General features: G+C 43.5%; 1 protein-coding gene across 9 annotated transcripts; it reads right to left on the bottom strand.

Moving 5' to 3' along the window:
- Window positions 1–4401: 4401 nt before the first annotated feature.
- Window positions 4402–14902, bottom strand: DDIAS (DNA damage induced apoptosis suppressor). 9 transcript variants are annotated; one of them, XM_075140197.1, is made up of 8 exons: window positions 14458–14725; window positions 14044–14185; window positions 13262–13331; window positions 13009–13135; window positions 12048–12176; window positions 10902–11063; window positions 9620–9737; window positions 4402–7201 (listed from the first exon to the last, which is right to left on the bottom strand). In XM_075140197.1, exons 5-8 carry the CDS (start codon window positions 12158–12160, stop codon window positions 4655–4657), a joined length of 2940 nt encoding a protein of 979 aa, XP_074996298.1. In that variant the 5' UTR covers window positions 12161–12176; window positions 13009–13135; window positions 13262–13331; window positions 14044–14185; window positions 14458–14725; the 3' UTR covers window positions 4402–4654. The 9 variants fall into 9 exon arrangements, with proteins under 9 accessions (XP_074996298.1, XP_074996297.1, XP_074996302.1 ...); XM_075140196.1 differs by having other exon boundaries at window positions 13262–13317; XM_075140201.1 differs by lacking the exons at window positions 13262–13331; window positions 14458–14725 and adding an exon at window positions 14812–14902.
- Between the last annotated feature and the right edge of the window lie 193 nt (window positions 14903–15095).

Genomic DNA, 15095 nt, shown 5'->3' with positions numbered 1-15095 from the left:
TATTTGAACTGCAAAGCAAAGTTGCCTTAAAAATGTGTGCAAGACAGATTCACTTGACATGATTTAATATCAGACCAACAATGAATGGCTGCTAAGGATTTTCTGCTTGGGTTGAGCATACCAAGGCTCTCCCATTGGGACCTCACAAAAAGAAGAAAAGTAGAGCTGCTGTCCATGAGAGCAATGTCCCGTTGTACTGGAGCAGAAAAAAAAGTTTTATTTAAAACAAGAGATTATAGCCAAGTTTGAAATGCCAAAAAAATGCCAGTCACTAGAGGGTGGTCTTTGGCAGAGGTACCATCTTCACCCACCGTCACTGCAAACCTGTAGCTGGTTAAACTCTTGTCCTAGCAAGATGCTAGGTTTGTGTTGGATGAAGGTGATGCTTCAGTTGTCTTTTATTCTTTGTCCCAGTGGTTGTTTTTGGTTTTTTTTTTAATGCTAGTTCTTCTCTTCAGCCTTCAACTTGCTCTTTTCATGCTGATAGAACCCCACTGGAGTCCCCCAATGACCTGCCTTTCTGGGGGCCTAGGGGGCCTAGAATCCTTTTGGGCAAGATCTCCCATTTTAAGCCTTTAGTCTTTTGGTCAATATATAAAGTTTATGCTCTGACTCATTCTGGGGATCAGGTTTCCTCCCCTGTGCTCTGCTCCACATCAAAGATGATTTCTGCTAACACTTACACTGAGAAATGAGCTGTGAAGCTTGAAGACACCATGTGTCCTTTATTGCCTCTTCCACTGACCTTGAAGCTCCTTCCTTGGTAAATGTCTGACATGAGAGCTGGACCATCTGCTCCGTGTTCCCCAGGAAGCTGGCAATTTGAGTCAGTGATAAAACAGAGAGATATTTGGAGAGGGAAAAGTCCCTTCATGCTTCTAGGGTGAAAGATGCTAGTAGGAACTGGGCAAAGGGAGGGGAAGAAAACACCCTTAAAGCTCAGACAGCTCCAGAATTGAGTATTTACTGAAAGAGAGGAGGGCTGCAGTGTGTTGCCTGTGGGGGTGACGGCTGGAGAAGCCAGACCAAGCTCTTCCTGGGGAAAGGTAAGTGGCAGGTGAAGAATGGCAGCTTTTCCTTGCAAGGAGCATGTAACCAGTGGGATGTGCAACCTTCTCCTTCTCCTTCAGCAGGGGTAGCAGCAGGGGCACAGCCTGTGCCAGGCTTTGCTGTGGGTGAAAGGATTGCAGGAGCATGAAGGCTCTCTGCAAAAAGGGAACAAACTGCCCAGGGGAAGAAATGCAAGACTGACAGACTACAGGAGCAAAACCAAGACAGTTTACTGCCTCTCCTCCATCTTCTCATGTACAAAGTCTTCCTACCGAGCACTTGGGGAGCTCTGCCCAGAAGATATCATCTTGCTGACAGGGGCCTGTCACACAACAGTACCTTTTGGTCTCACTGTGTGTGCAGTCCTCTTGCACAAAGCACAGGAGATTTGACTGCCCTGCATTAATTTCAATGGTATCGTACAAACAGTCCTACCTAATTTAAAATCTAGTCTTGATTTATGGATTTCTATGCATAGGGCATCAACCACAAATCTGGTATGCATTTTCAGGAGTTTTATTACCCTCAGAATTAAACATGCTGAGCTTTATTCTTTTTGTACAAGCTTATAATTATAATCACATCAGCTTGCACCAAAGCTATCGCTTACCGTTGTATGTGGATGAATTCTCTGCTGAATAAAATCACTCATGCTGGACAAAACATTTCATGTCAAGACGCTGTCAGGTGTATGATGTAGAAGTTCTGGCAGTGTTTCATTGCTAGCCGCATCAACTCTCTGGTGTATCACTTGGATCTGGTCTAACCCCCATGATAAAGTGGGTGTTTGTCCAGTTCATCACAAGGGAGTGCTTCAAGAGCCAGTGATAGCACAGTCTCGTATTATGTGGGAGGCCTAGGAGAAACAACTAGTTTCGAGCTTTATTTGTTTGAGCACTGATGTCTTAAAACCCTTTCAATATTGCCTTTCCTGTGCTCAGTGATTTGGGTATGAGTAATACTGTCTTTCCCTTTATTATTATAGAATATCCCTTATTCTACATAAGCTATCAACCCAGATTTACCATTTCCAGACAGGCTACATTTCTTACTCCTTTTCCACTTGCCCCTAACATAGATTCATCAAGTAGGGTTTTATTTGCAATAAATAAAATCCTTTGAACAGGTGTAGCACTGGTAAATGCAGGCACAAGCACAGGCTTGCTCACTTGGGCTCACCCCAGAGCCCTGCGCTACCCTGACCGAAGCAACCCTGGTGCAGTTCTGGTGCTCTGATTCGTTGTCAAGTGCAGGGCTAAAGCCCAGCTGGGCAAGTCCTCAACAGCTTATAAAGGCTATATGTCTTCTATTACCGTCACGTCCCTTTGGTTGTGCCAGGAAGCCCTGCACAGGGATCTGTGTATCCCTTACAGCACAGCATTGCCATGTGCTGCAACAGTGGTTTAGGCAGGTGTCACTGGCACAGAACTCAACAAGTGATTCCACTCACAGGTACGATGCTTGAAGTTACTTTGGTCACCAAATTGTGTTTAACTCTGCTCCCCTCCCTTTTTTTTGTGCTATAACTGGATGTTCCTTTTTCTTCTGTTTATGTCTAGGATCCAGGGACTTGCAGGGATATAGGCTTGGACCTCATAGAAGAAACCTCGAGCCTCTTGCCACCGCCACCTACTGTTGCAGCATCCTTAAACACCAGGAAGAACTTTTGGGTTGTGCTTGAGCATCTTGCTGGGTAGGACAGCAAGGAGAAAAGATGGTTTGCTGGTTAAGGTCTTTCACTGATATCCAGAGCTAGGCTCCATGCTCTCTTAATGTTGGGCAAGTCTTTGAACCTGTGCCTCAATTTCCTCAACCGTAAGGAAGTAGTGGGGAAAAAAAACCCAAACCAACACTGTCTGCTATGGAAAAACGTCTTTGTAAAGTGAGTTTACCTGTGCAGACCTGCTGTGTAGCCATGAGGAACTGTTTTCTTTGTTCAGCCTGCAGGAATGCCCGCAGCCTCAGCACCCCCGTGCCCTCGGTAGGAGAGGCTGTATCTCATTAGTACCCTGCTCAGCTGCAGAAGCAGATTGTTTGATTTCAAATACTCTTCTCCTTCCCATCCCTCAATGAGAAATGCATTTGATCAGAAGGTGCAGCGCTTAGGGTATAGGTAAACCTAAAAAGGGTGTTCTTAAGGGTGATCCATGCTAAAAATAGCGGATAAAGGATAAGGTGGTGAGAGAGTAACTGCCCTCATACTTCCCTGAGTGTCCTGAAAATAAAGAGCAGGTACAGAATTATTTTATAGAAGAGATACGAAGGCACACAAAGATTACAGCTCAAATTCCAAAGGTCTGTTTTTGTCATCCATCCCAAACATGGTTTCCATTGGCTGTCTTTGGCAGGTCCTGCCTTAAAATACTGGTTTGTGAGGTACCTATCGTGAGACCAGGTGAACGTGAGGTTAGAGAAGCCTTTCAGATTCACACAAGCCCTTCTAGCCCCGAGTCCAACAGCGACTAGCAACAGATAGTAAGTAAAATATACAGGAACAAGATGATCACGAAATGATACATTCCCACAATACTCTTCTAACTTCCAGCAACTTCTGCCTCTCAGATTTCCCAAGGCAGAGGTGGTGTGTTCATAACCTGAATGTAAAGTGCTTTAGTTATCAGTATTGATACAATTTGTTCCTTGCATGCAGAGACACAAAACTCTTCTGAACAAAGACTGAGTCTGGGGCTTAAGCAGGTGCATTGGAAATGAAGTGAGGCCTCAAACCTAGAAACGCAGTAACGTCTATCTCGTAGCAGAGAACGAACCAAGCCTCCTTGTCACCAGCCACAATATGAACGGTGCATATTCATTCTACGCCTCCAAAAAATCACAGCAGATAATTTTAGGCCAGCTTCTGCTTCTACAAGTTGGCATTTTCAGACTGATGGGATCCTGTGCCATCAGGTTCCCACATCCTTCTGCAGGACCTGACCTACAAGCTTGCAGCAGCAGCTCCAAGATTTCTCTATTCAATGATCCTAAATGCAGCTGTTCTGGGTGGGGGACATGGAGGACCCCAAAGCAAGGATAAAGAGACACTGCCAGGAATCTGCCACTAGCAGTCTTTAACTTGAAAAAGCCTGCAGGAAAACTGGGAGCTGCTACCAACCTCTCAGGATGGTCCCCTCCACCAAACTCAACTCTGCCATAGGATCCCAAGTGGGCTCAAATATGAGGCTCCCCTATGGTATTTGAAATTCTTTGATGAAAACTTGGCCCTTCTCCACAGAGTGTCAACAGGTAAGAATCTGGCGTGGACGTGGACTCCAGGGCTCTTCTTGTGATGAAAAAACTTCAACTAAAACGCTTCAACTACCTGTACTTGACAAAGTGAGAGCTATTAAATACTTACACATTTACAAAAGTTTTTATTGCACGTTTCTAGAGTTCATTTACAATAAAATAAAGTAACTACAAATTCAGTTTTCCCCCATCTCTGTGGTACAAAGATCTGCAAATAAATAGAACTCATCTTAGGAGTACATATGCCAATAGGTATACAACAATTTAATTGTTTTTAAACAGCTCTTTTCTTCTACTGGCTCCTTCCTGAAAGTCTTGAAAATAATTAAAAGGAACACAGCATAGAACTATCTTTTTTTTAGTATTTTGGCTTATTGGAAAAAGGGCTCTGTGCTTGGAAGAACAACTCAGGAGACCAGCCAGTTGCCCCTTCCAATATACCCCCTGAATAATTTGCACTTGAGAGTTGATTCTTGCCTTCTGAAGGGGGACAAGTTTCCAGGACTGTATCAGTTAAAAACAAGGCCTTGGTGACACCTGCAGATACAGGAGTTGTTAGAATCCTGGCTGTATCCCCAGGGTTTAATCTCTCATTTCTGGAGCATACATCATTTTCACTGTTCTCTTTGCTTTCAGAAATAGGGTTCCTGCCAACGTGCCCACAGGTCGATTGCAAGTCAGTAGCCCAGCTAACTGTTTTTAAGTTTAAAGATGCAGTTGGTTTCAACCTTTTGTTTGCAGATGGAGGGATCCACTCCTCAAAGTTGGCAGGCAGTTGGCTGTTAAGGAACTGCTGCGAAACAGAGCTATTACTTTTGTCTTCCCTGTTACTTGGCCTTCCACGTTTCACTAACCTGCCAGTAAGCTGCTGCAACAGTGTGTTTTGAAAGGAAGACCTGGATCGCTTGCATTTGGAATGGATTTTAGTGGGATTTTTAGGGGTGAAGATAGTGACAAAAGAGCTTCTTTCCCCAACAGGCCAGAGTTTCCGGAGAGGTTTTGTCATAGGAGTTGACTGTGAATAAGGAACAAAGTCTTGAGCACTAACTGAACTGCATTCTGAATCACAAAAGGAGTAAGTTACTGGTGTACTGTGCTTACTAAAAGCAGGAGGGGACCTGTGTAGGGATGAGCTCGGTTTTGAACTGTTACAGGAAACATCTCCAGGATAAAGCGCCAATTCAGGAGCTGTGACCTTTTCTGTCAAAGTATCTTCCTGTGTTAAAGAATTACATGATTTATTTAGGAATTCTACAGGTTTTGCTACCTCTCTTGCACTTGCATCAAAGAGATCAGCGGAAGCATTGTAGATGCCTTCAGGGAAGATACTGTTCCACAGCATCTCTCTCCTATTAACACTTTTGAAGGTATTTTCTGACAGTTCTGTCAATGGTTTTAATTTTCTTTTATATATCCTCCTTGTATTGTTGGGAGTTGCTGGATCAGAGTCCCATGCCCCTGTGAATGTAAAATCCGCTCTTTGGCTTGGTGTAGAAGAATTTTCTTTATTTTCACAACCAGCTAAACAGCTATCACGTGCAGAACGCACACAGGTAGCTGCCTTGCTCCTTTTCAAACAGGAGGTTTCTCCATGTTCAGCAGTACACTGCAGACTAATAAAAGACCAAGATGACTTTGAAATGTCAATATTTGCTTCTTTGGACTGCACATGTCTGCTCTCAGAAGCAGAAGGCTCTGATGAAACTGGCAAGGATTGTGACAGAATAGGTAGACGAGGGTTAGGTATAAAGCAAGATGTGCCACACTCCTTGTCAGTTGAAGATAAAACATTAGAGGAAGACTCATATTGTGACACGTCATCAGTCGGAGGATTTTCATTTGACTGAAGACAAGCAAGCAATATGTTCTCCCAACTATCATTCTCTGCTGGTGGCAAGAATCTCCCTGAGACGCTCGCATCAGGCAAACCACCAGCTATTAGGGTTTGCCTGGGATACGATTCCTTAAGATTTACACTCTTGCTACTTTCAAGAAGGGCCTGTTTGCCTGCATGAAGGCTGGGTGATGTTACAACACTCTTGCCATCTTCTATTCTGGCTAAAAATTCATTTAGGCTCTCTGAGAATGGGAGCTCATCCCAAAGCATAGAGTCCGTCTGAGACACTCCAGCTACGTGATTAGAAGCTGAGGCATCCCTCTCGTAAAAAAGGGAGTTGTGGGATTTTTCTGGGTAAGAATAACTTCTACTATTAGTCTCTGTGTAAATGCTTTTTACCCCAAATTCCAAGGGGTGTTGTAACAACCTGGAACTGTTTCCATCTGAACACTCAGTCTTTGAAGAGGATACTCTCTCTAATTTATCAGTTGCAGAGATACTGTCAGTCCAACTAGGCTGTGAACTCAATTCATTATCCTCCTCTTCCTCCCCTTCCTTCACAGAAGAGCTGCAAAACTGCGAATCCCAAAGAGTTTGATTGTTGAGGCTTACACTGCACGATTCTGCCGAGACAGGCCTCCCCTCTTGTTCATGCTGTTCACTCACCAGCTTTCCCACTTCCAGAGTGGGCAAGTCTTCCGCTGTCACCCAAGCAACAGATGAAGTCAGGCCGAAGGACTGCTGCCAGGACCCTAAAAAACTTTCTCTGCCACTAGACTGAACAAAACAGGAGTTTCTGCTCAGGCTAGACAAGCCGCTGAGCTCACTCACAGGTTCATCTATTGGAGCTGAAGGTGCATCAGGTAAGTATGAGCTGTTTTTACAGCTCCTGAATTTTGCCAACTGCAGGAGCCGATGGAAATAGCTGATAACAGTAAAGCCAGTAACAGCAGCGTTTGGCAGGAAGATCTGGCAAGCTGTAAGGTTTTTTGTACTTCTATTAATTCTGGAACAGTTTTGCAGGATGCTGCTGGCAGCAGAATGCCCTCCATCTTCCCTTGCACAAGCCTTTGGGGAAAAAGAAAAAAACCTTAGTACAATGCTTTATTTTGTGATAGAAAAAAAAAAATTAACACATGTCTTTTAAGTCAGGTTTAAATTTAGGTCTCACTTTTTGTCAGGATCTGCAGGGAAGAGAATACAAAACAGTCTGTCACACAAAGCAGTACTCCCTGGGAAATAAGCACTGGCAAGGGCTATAAAGGGCATCACAGTGAGAGGTTCTTTGCTTATTGCAATTACGCAGAGTTTTGGAGCTGGAAAAACAACGAAGAATTCTAAGAAATGACTTCACAGAGAATTTCTTCCTCACTTTAGGGCACTGGGTGCTTCCGGGCTTCCTCCAGTGCAGTTCCATGCAAATGGCTAGCTGCCTAAGGCCAGTGCTTTCTTCTCTCTAGGAGACACTGGGCAGTACTTGAAGCAAAGCACTCTGGTACCAGATACCTGACTTGGCAGCTCAGCTATCAAAGCCAGCACGATGTTTTCTATGCGCTACCTCTGTGAAAGGGAAATAAGCTACAACCTTTATCTTTGTTGTGGTTTAACCCCAGCCGGCAACTAAGCCCCACCCAGCCGCTCGCTCACTCCCCCCGGTGGGATGGGGGAGAGAATCGGAAGAGTAAAAGTGAGAAAACTCGTGGGTTGAGATAAAGACAGTTTAACAGGTAAAGCAAAAGCCGCACACGCAAGCAAAGCAAAACAAGGAATTCATTCACTCCTTCCCATCGGCAGGCAGGTGTTCAGCCATCTCCAGGCAAGCAGGGCTCCATCACGCGTAACTGTTACTTGGGAAACAAAATGCCATAATTCTGAACATCCCCCCACCTTCCTCCTTCTTCCCCCAGCTCTATATGCTGAGCATGACGTCATATGGTATGGAACATCCCTTTGGTCAGATGGGGTCAGCTGTCCCAGCTGTGTCCCCTCCCAGCTCCTTGTGCACCCCCAGCCTCCTCGCTGGTGGGCTGGAGGGGGGGAGCAGAAGAGGCCTTGACTCTGTGTAAGCCCTGCTCAGCAGTAACGGAAACATCCCGGTGTTATCAACACTGTTTCCAGCACAAATCCAAACCATAGCCCCATCCTGGCCATCTGCCAGCTCAGGCGCATCGCCATTGCTGTTATCAAAATGTTCCGAGGCACAGTAGAGTATGATGATAAACTGCTTATCATTTATTTGGAGAGTAGCGTTTCAAAGGAGCTTCAGCTGCAATTCTTTATAGAACCTGCTTCTCTCTTCATAGAAATTACAGGTGAAAAATGACATTAGAAGCAGAGGGAATTATCTAATATTTTGAGAAGTGGATAAACTCTTTTTCACCTCTCCCTCAAGGTCTGGCAATGCCAGAGAGGCCAAAAAGCAAATATAGCTGTCTTCAAATTCAACAACCCTCCTACTCCCTGAGTCTATGCAAAGGTTGAGGCTGAAGGGTGTTAACCAAGGACAACACTCTTCTAGGTTAAGTCTTAAAAAAGTATGTTATGTTGATTTTGAATTTTATCTGGGAGAATGCAACTGTGTGCATAGCTGAACACAACTATACAGAAATGTCTACAGCCAAAGGCTGAACCAACGGTCTTCGAATGTGTGTTCAGTCCTTGTGTGTGCAGGAGCAGCCACAAGGCTGTTGACGTGTAGGATGACTTATATTCATAAAGGCATCACACCTAGAGACCCGGTGAATGGTTCCAGTTAAGTAAAATTAATCCATGAAGTCCTCCAACTTCCTTTACTTAAGATGCTATGCATTAGGAAAATCTCAGCTCAGATACAAACCTCACGGTACCTGTGGGAGAGGAAAAATACCTGCCAGGTAGGATTTAGCTCACGGACTTCATAATATGAATGACTCACACAAGCACCACTTCAAGAAGACTGTTTCTAAGGAAATATTACTACGAACTAATATGTCAAAGTCTGTGAAATACATAAAAGAGCCACAGATGCATATATTGAACAGCTGTACTTTATCAACATTTTTAAACATGCTCTTAAATCCAGAAATATCAAAATGCTGCAAGGGGATGTGTTTCTCCTTACATATCAGACACCTGGAGACTATCCAGCATGGGAAAGGTAGGGCAGCGCTTGAAAAGACAGTCTGTTTCTTGCTTGAACCGTACACAGTTTTTAACAGACTCCAAGCTGTTACTGATATGCGCAGGAGCTGGCACTGCTCAGGCTCTCTGAAAAGCGGCCCTGACAAGCTGTCAAGCTGACTACCGCCATTCAAGATGACTTTTGGATGCGACTCATTTAAAATTACACAGGAGTCTGGAGGAAGAGGAGCAGAATCCTTCCCATGTCCTAGCCCTAAATTTTCTCAAATTCCCCAAAGATGTTTTGATAACTCAGTCTATGCCCCCAACTGGCTACAAGCTAATGAAAAAAATCATTATAAGAGAGTAAGGTGGATTAGAAGTTACCTTCACTCCAAATATAAATCTTTTTCCAATGAAACAGGTTTCCACTGCTTGAACTAACACTCCTGGAGATGCATCTGTGTTTGTTTCTCCTGACAGCTGATTGAAGTCTTGAATACACCTTGAGTAAAAACATATAGAAGTATTGGACCAACAGAGGAAGCCTTACATAGCATTTTAGCTGTAGTATAGGTAGGACACGTGCTAAAGAGAAGATACTGTGCTAGCTTAAACTAAACATAGAATGAAAACAGGAAACCATGAACCTATGAATTCAATTGTTTCGTTCACTTAATTTGTTAGTGAAATAGAAGTAAACAAAATACTGCTTTGAATAGTTTTAATATACACACAACTTTCGGGTGCTCCCTGTGTGGCTGTGATTTTTGTATTAACACAATGACTGTGTAATGCTGTCAAAATGCTGCTATTGCTTACACATCCTTTCTGCCTGCACCTTTACAGCGACAGCAGCATCCATATTAAGACATGCAAATAACTCTGTTTTTCACAGCTGACAGTAGTACAGCGGTCTAATGTAGAATGCCTATGAGTATGTTATTAATGCTGCTAATAGGGATTTTAAAAGTGTTCCTCATTGACCCAGTGATAACACAAGTCATTGGAAAATAACAGAATTGAGAAACAAGCAGTGAATGTATCCAAATATCCCATCCTAGCAGTTTCACGTATCAGAAAGTCTGAAGCTTATAATGTAGGTGGTCAGGCTCTGAGGACTAACAGGCTTTCTTAGAAATCCCTTCTTGCTAAAGGAAAATCTGGTCATACTGAAGTAAAGTCATAAGGTGCACACTTTTTTTTAAAAGCCAAACTGTTAAAAAAAAAAAACCAAAACCCAAAGGCTCTATCTCTACCTTAAGATTCTTCTTCTAAAATCTTGAGGAAAAAAAAAGTTTAAATCTCTGGAAAAGCCAACTCACTTAGTAATCTGACATTAGACAAAGGAAATTCAATCATCTCAAATAAAGGAGGAAGGACGCAAGGAAGAAGCCCAACCAACCAAACTGCAAAGCTCACTTAACAGATGGTAGCTGCCTTCAATAGGCAAGTGGAGGATCTCTTATGTAGAAGTAATCCATCTCAAAATTTCAAGATTTCAGGAAGAAACCAAACTTCAGCATTTTCTCAAGGTGACGGGTACCAAGGAAATGCTGGAAGGGAGCACTTTAGCAGCTTCTTCCCACTCGTCTCCCAAGCTCATCTCAATTTTTTTAGGCTGAAAAAAAAGCAGCAGCTATATAGTTAGAAACGAACCATTCCTTACCTCTGCAGATTTTCTGCGGTGACCCCAAAGAATGGATCTAAGCAACTTCCAAACACGGTAACATCAAACAAATCATTAGTGTCAGCAATCTTTAGGGACAATCTATATCTGTAGCTTGCATCTTTAGCTTCACCTGTGCAGCCACATTTTAGACAGTTAAACCTGACAAAAGACAATAGAAGGATAAAAAAAAGATTGAATACCTGAACTTCTGTTAACCACTGCTGAAGTAAGAACTTATCTGCAGCCGTAAATATTACTACTATAATGTATCAAATATTCCATTACAAACTATAAGATTCTTTCTTTGCTTCTTGAGGCATTAATCTTACCGTAGGCTCAGCAAGGTGTCTGCATCATGACAGAATCTGCCTGGCTTCTTTTATTGATTTATTAAATGCTAGCCTGTTGTGAAGTTGGAAACAGGCGGCTTTGCATGACCTGTTGGGGAGTAATTTTTAATTCCCTGCACCCCCATTTTTTGCGTTTTGTTCTGGTTTGGGATTTTTCTTCCTGTAGCTTTAGTATAATACCTAGATTTAAAAAATCATCAGGAAACAGCACTGTTATCTTTTACTTCAGCATTTGAAACAACAGATATTCTTGCTTTGCAAAGTCAGCTCCTTCCATTTAGTGCTGACATTCATTGAGTTACCGTTCTGCTGTGTATCACAGATTTCACATAACAGTGGGATTAAAAAGGAAAGCTCATACGTTTTTGGACACAGTTAAGTGAAAGAGTCATACAGGACTACCTGATGCATTACACGTATAAAATGAGAAGAAAAAAAAATTTAGGATTTGATCTGGAGAGGCTTTCAACCAATGCTTTCCAACTTAGGGACAGCACAGAAGAACTGGACTGCAGTGGATGCAGTTGGAAGCTATTAACACACCTCATTTATTCTCCTAAACTGTCCTTTGATATTGCATGGCACTGAACACAATAGAATTCTTGATCCATAACAACTTCCAAGCTGCTACTGGAATACAAAGAGATCTAAATAGCGGTAAATAACTTAGGTATCTGAAATTAGCACTTATTTGGCTGAAATTTCACTGAATTTGTTTTAACTTGTGCTCAGCTCCCAGAGATTCCCAAGGCCTCTGACAGTTACAGTTAACAAACCCCAAAACAGGACGTACCTCCTAGAATCCAGTATCAGCCTAGAAAAGCATTTTTGACAGGCAGGATAGATGAAGCAGGAGTTCTGGACGGAAATTACAGAGGCAGCCAAGAGTCCTCTCACACTACTCATGTGCTCACAGCATCACCTGAAACAAGTCAGTCAAAATGGTCCAAAGAGTTCTTGTTTTATGAGATGTTAATATTAACTGCTTTTAGTTGGATTGTTTGAACATTTTGAAAGGCATCCCTCAGGAAATGATGATCTCTGAAAATAGTAGCCCAATTGAGGCAACATCTATTATTAACCTTAAATAACCCTTTAAAAAGAAAAAAAAGATGAAGCTACGTAATAAGAAGCAAGTGTTCATGATATTTGCAACACCACTGCAGATAAATCATGCAAATTCCCATTTGTATTTAGGGAATCTTTATTAGGACTATCCTTGAGCACAGTACTGCAGCAAATCTGTTTCTGATTTTTTTTCCTTAATCTAGAATGAAGTCACAACATGGGGTTAAAATACTGAAACAATTCTATGCTTGTAATTCTGCAAACACCTTCAATACCAATGACTTTGAAAGGGGAAGATGCCCAGAAAATCTCAAAAGGGCTCGTAACAGTAACTATACTCATGCCCTTTGAGCCAAAGAGACAGCTCTACAGTATTTACCATTGATTTCAACAAAGACGACATATGGAACTGACAAATAAATGCTGAAATGTTTATTTAAATAAATAAATAAACAAATAATTTTTATTCAGTATTACTTTCCTGCAGAAGTATCTTACTTCTATTATCACTATCCTGTCCAAAACATAAATTTTTAGGAAACTTTCCCTATTTTAGAAAGTTAACTTTTTTCCTCAGCTGATGCTAGAAACATGCAGACAAAAATACCCTAAATACCTCAAAGCACAGTTCCAACTTAAATGATCAAAATGTTCTCTGAACATTAAAAGACTGAATTAAAGGACACCTTAAAAATCCTTCTTTGCAAAAGCACTTTTATCACAGTAATAGCTAAACACACATCTCTCTTCAATGCAAGCTGCAGAATAAATTCAGAACAGGAGGTGAATTTCACATCCTCATCCCATAACTCCCTCAGGGAGGCAAAAGAGAGAAAGGAGACTCAAGTACGGCTTTTACACGTTAAAAACCATTCAATAATCAACAATGATATTTTGTTCATATTTTGCCACAAAAAAAAAAAAAAGAGTTCAACTTACAGGCTTTCCCTTTGCCCTTAGGGGCACCTTTCTCAGCATCCTGGTAAAAACAAGATCTGTAACATGAGTACTAGAAATATGTGAGTGACTAAACTCATTACTCCGAGTAGTTCAGAGAAGAAAAAAAAAAAAAAACAAACAGATATCCCAATATTCCCTATGGCAGAAAGGCCAGGAAAAGAGGCAGGAAAAGGTAAAAGCATTATTGGGGGGCCAACTCTCTTCAGAACACGTATTACAGAGACTCATTTGACCTAATATCTTAAATGGTGCATGCCTTCAATTCTTGTCAAAATGGAACTATTTTCTTTTAGTTACAGTACAAGATATCAGTAAAAAGTACATGGAAAACATACCAATATATAGAAAAGAAGTAATAAAATTAAGTCTGATTTTGTTATTGCCCAAGAAGGTGGACTTGGAGAAACCAGCAGGTCCTTTGCGTTCCAACTGGTTTTCAACTCAGAATTATATAAACAAAGTATATTGTTATCTGCAGTTTTTACAGAAATAAAAAACCCCACACCCTGGAAAACACAGTGAATACTTCAAGTATTCCATTGAAATATGGGAGACAAAGCATAGCATGTACGTATTCACACAGATTCTGGAAAGAGCTCCCTTTAGAGCAGACAGACTCAAGACCTACACCTCTGTTTCTCTTTGGTAGAAATACAGTGCTCATTATCTGGACATATGTTAAAAAAGGAAGTACAAATACATCTGGTTTACTTTTATTTTTTGAGATAAACAAACCAACCCAAACCTCTGGACCCACGTACCCAGCCAGGGAATCACACCGCACTCCAGCTGCTCCCCACCGCCAGCCTCCAAAGCGCGTTGCCATTCAACAGCCCCGAAGTCCCACCGAGCTTTCCATCGGTGCCTGGTGCCCTCTAGTGGGCTCGTTGCCTTAAATTCTCCCTAAGAAAAAACACAAAACAGTTGTGACAGGTCTCACACCGCAATTTTTACCCCTTCACCAACAGCCTCCTCCCACTCCGGCCCCGAGACGCCCCCGGAGGCCGACAGCGAGCAGCCGGCCCGACCTAGCCGGGCGCGGGCACAGCACAAGGATGCTGAAGGCCGGACGGAGCTGTCTGACTTCACCCCACCCCCGTCACTCGTCCTGGGCGCTTTAGGCTTTGCTCAGCTCCCAGGAAACGCCTCAGTTCCTGCAGTGCTATCGCTCTCACCGATGTGCCTACTGCAGCGCTCCGTGGCCAAACCGAGTCTCCGTCTCCGGGACGCAGGGACCGCGCGGAAGGGAAACGCCGAAGCGCTGTCACCTGGGCAGGGGAACGGGCAGCTGCGGCGCCGTCCCCCTCCTCCCTCCGGTGCCCTCAGGCCCGCACGGGCGGGAAGCGCCGAAAGGCAGTTATCGTGGCCGCGCGCCCATCTCTGGCCCCGTCCATTGCCCGGAGCGACCCCAGCTCTGAGGAGAGCCCGGAAGACGGAAGCGCGAGTTGCTGAGGGCCGTTGCTGGGGGCGGGAACCAGGCGGCATCACCCAATTGTAACGCAGCCCGGAGGCAGGGCCGCCCCACTTACCCAATAAGAAAGCGAGGATGCCAGCCTCGTTCCACACGTCCCTCGCACGGCACCTAGCGACGAGAAGGGCGGGTCACGTGCTCCAAGCAACTAATCGCTGCCTCCTCGGAGGACGCGACCGAAACCCCTATCCAAGTCCCCGCAGCCAACCGCGAAAGAGGGCGCGAGCCATCTTTGACTCCGCAGCCAATCGGAAAGCCCCGCTACTTAGTGCCCACCCCTCCACGTGCGGGGTATAACCCCTCCCCTTTGGGGATGGGTCGCATAGCGCTGCCCGCTCAGGG

Source organism: Calonectris borealis, chromosome 1 (assembly GCF_964195595.1).
Source record: "Calonectris borealis chromosome 1, bCalBor7.hap1.2, whole genome shotgun sequence".
NCBI classification, from domain to species: Eukaryota; Metazoa; Chordata; class Aves; order Procellariiformes; family Procellariidae; genus Calonectris; species Calonectris borealis.
The sequence above is the reverse complement of the archived record's forward strand: the minus strand, read 5'-3'. Positions and strand labels throughout refer to the sequence as shown.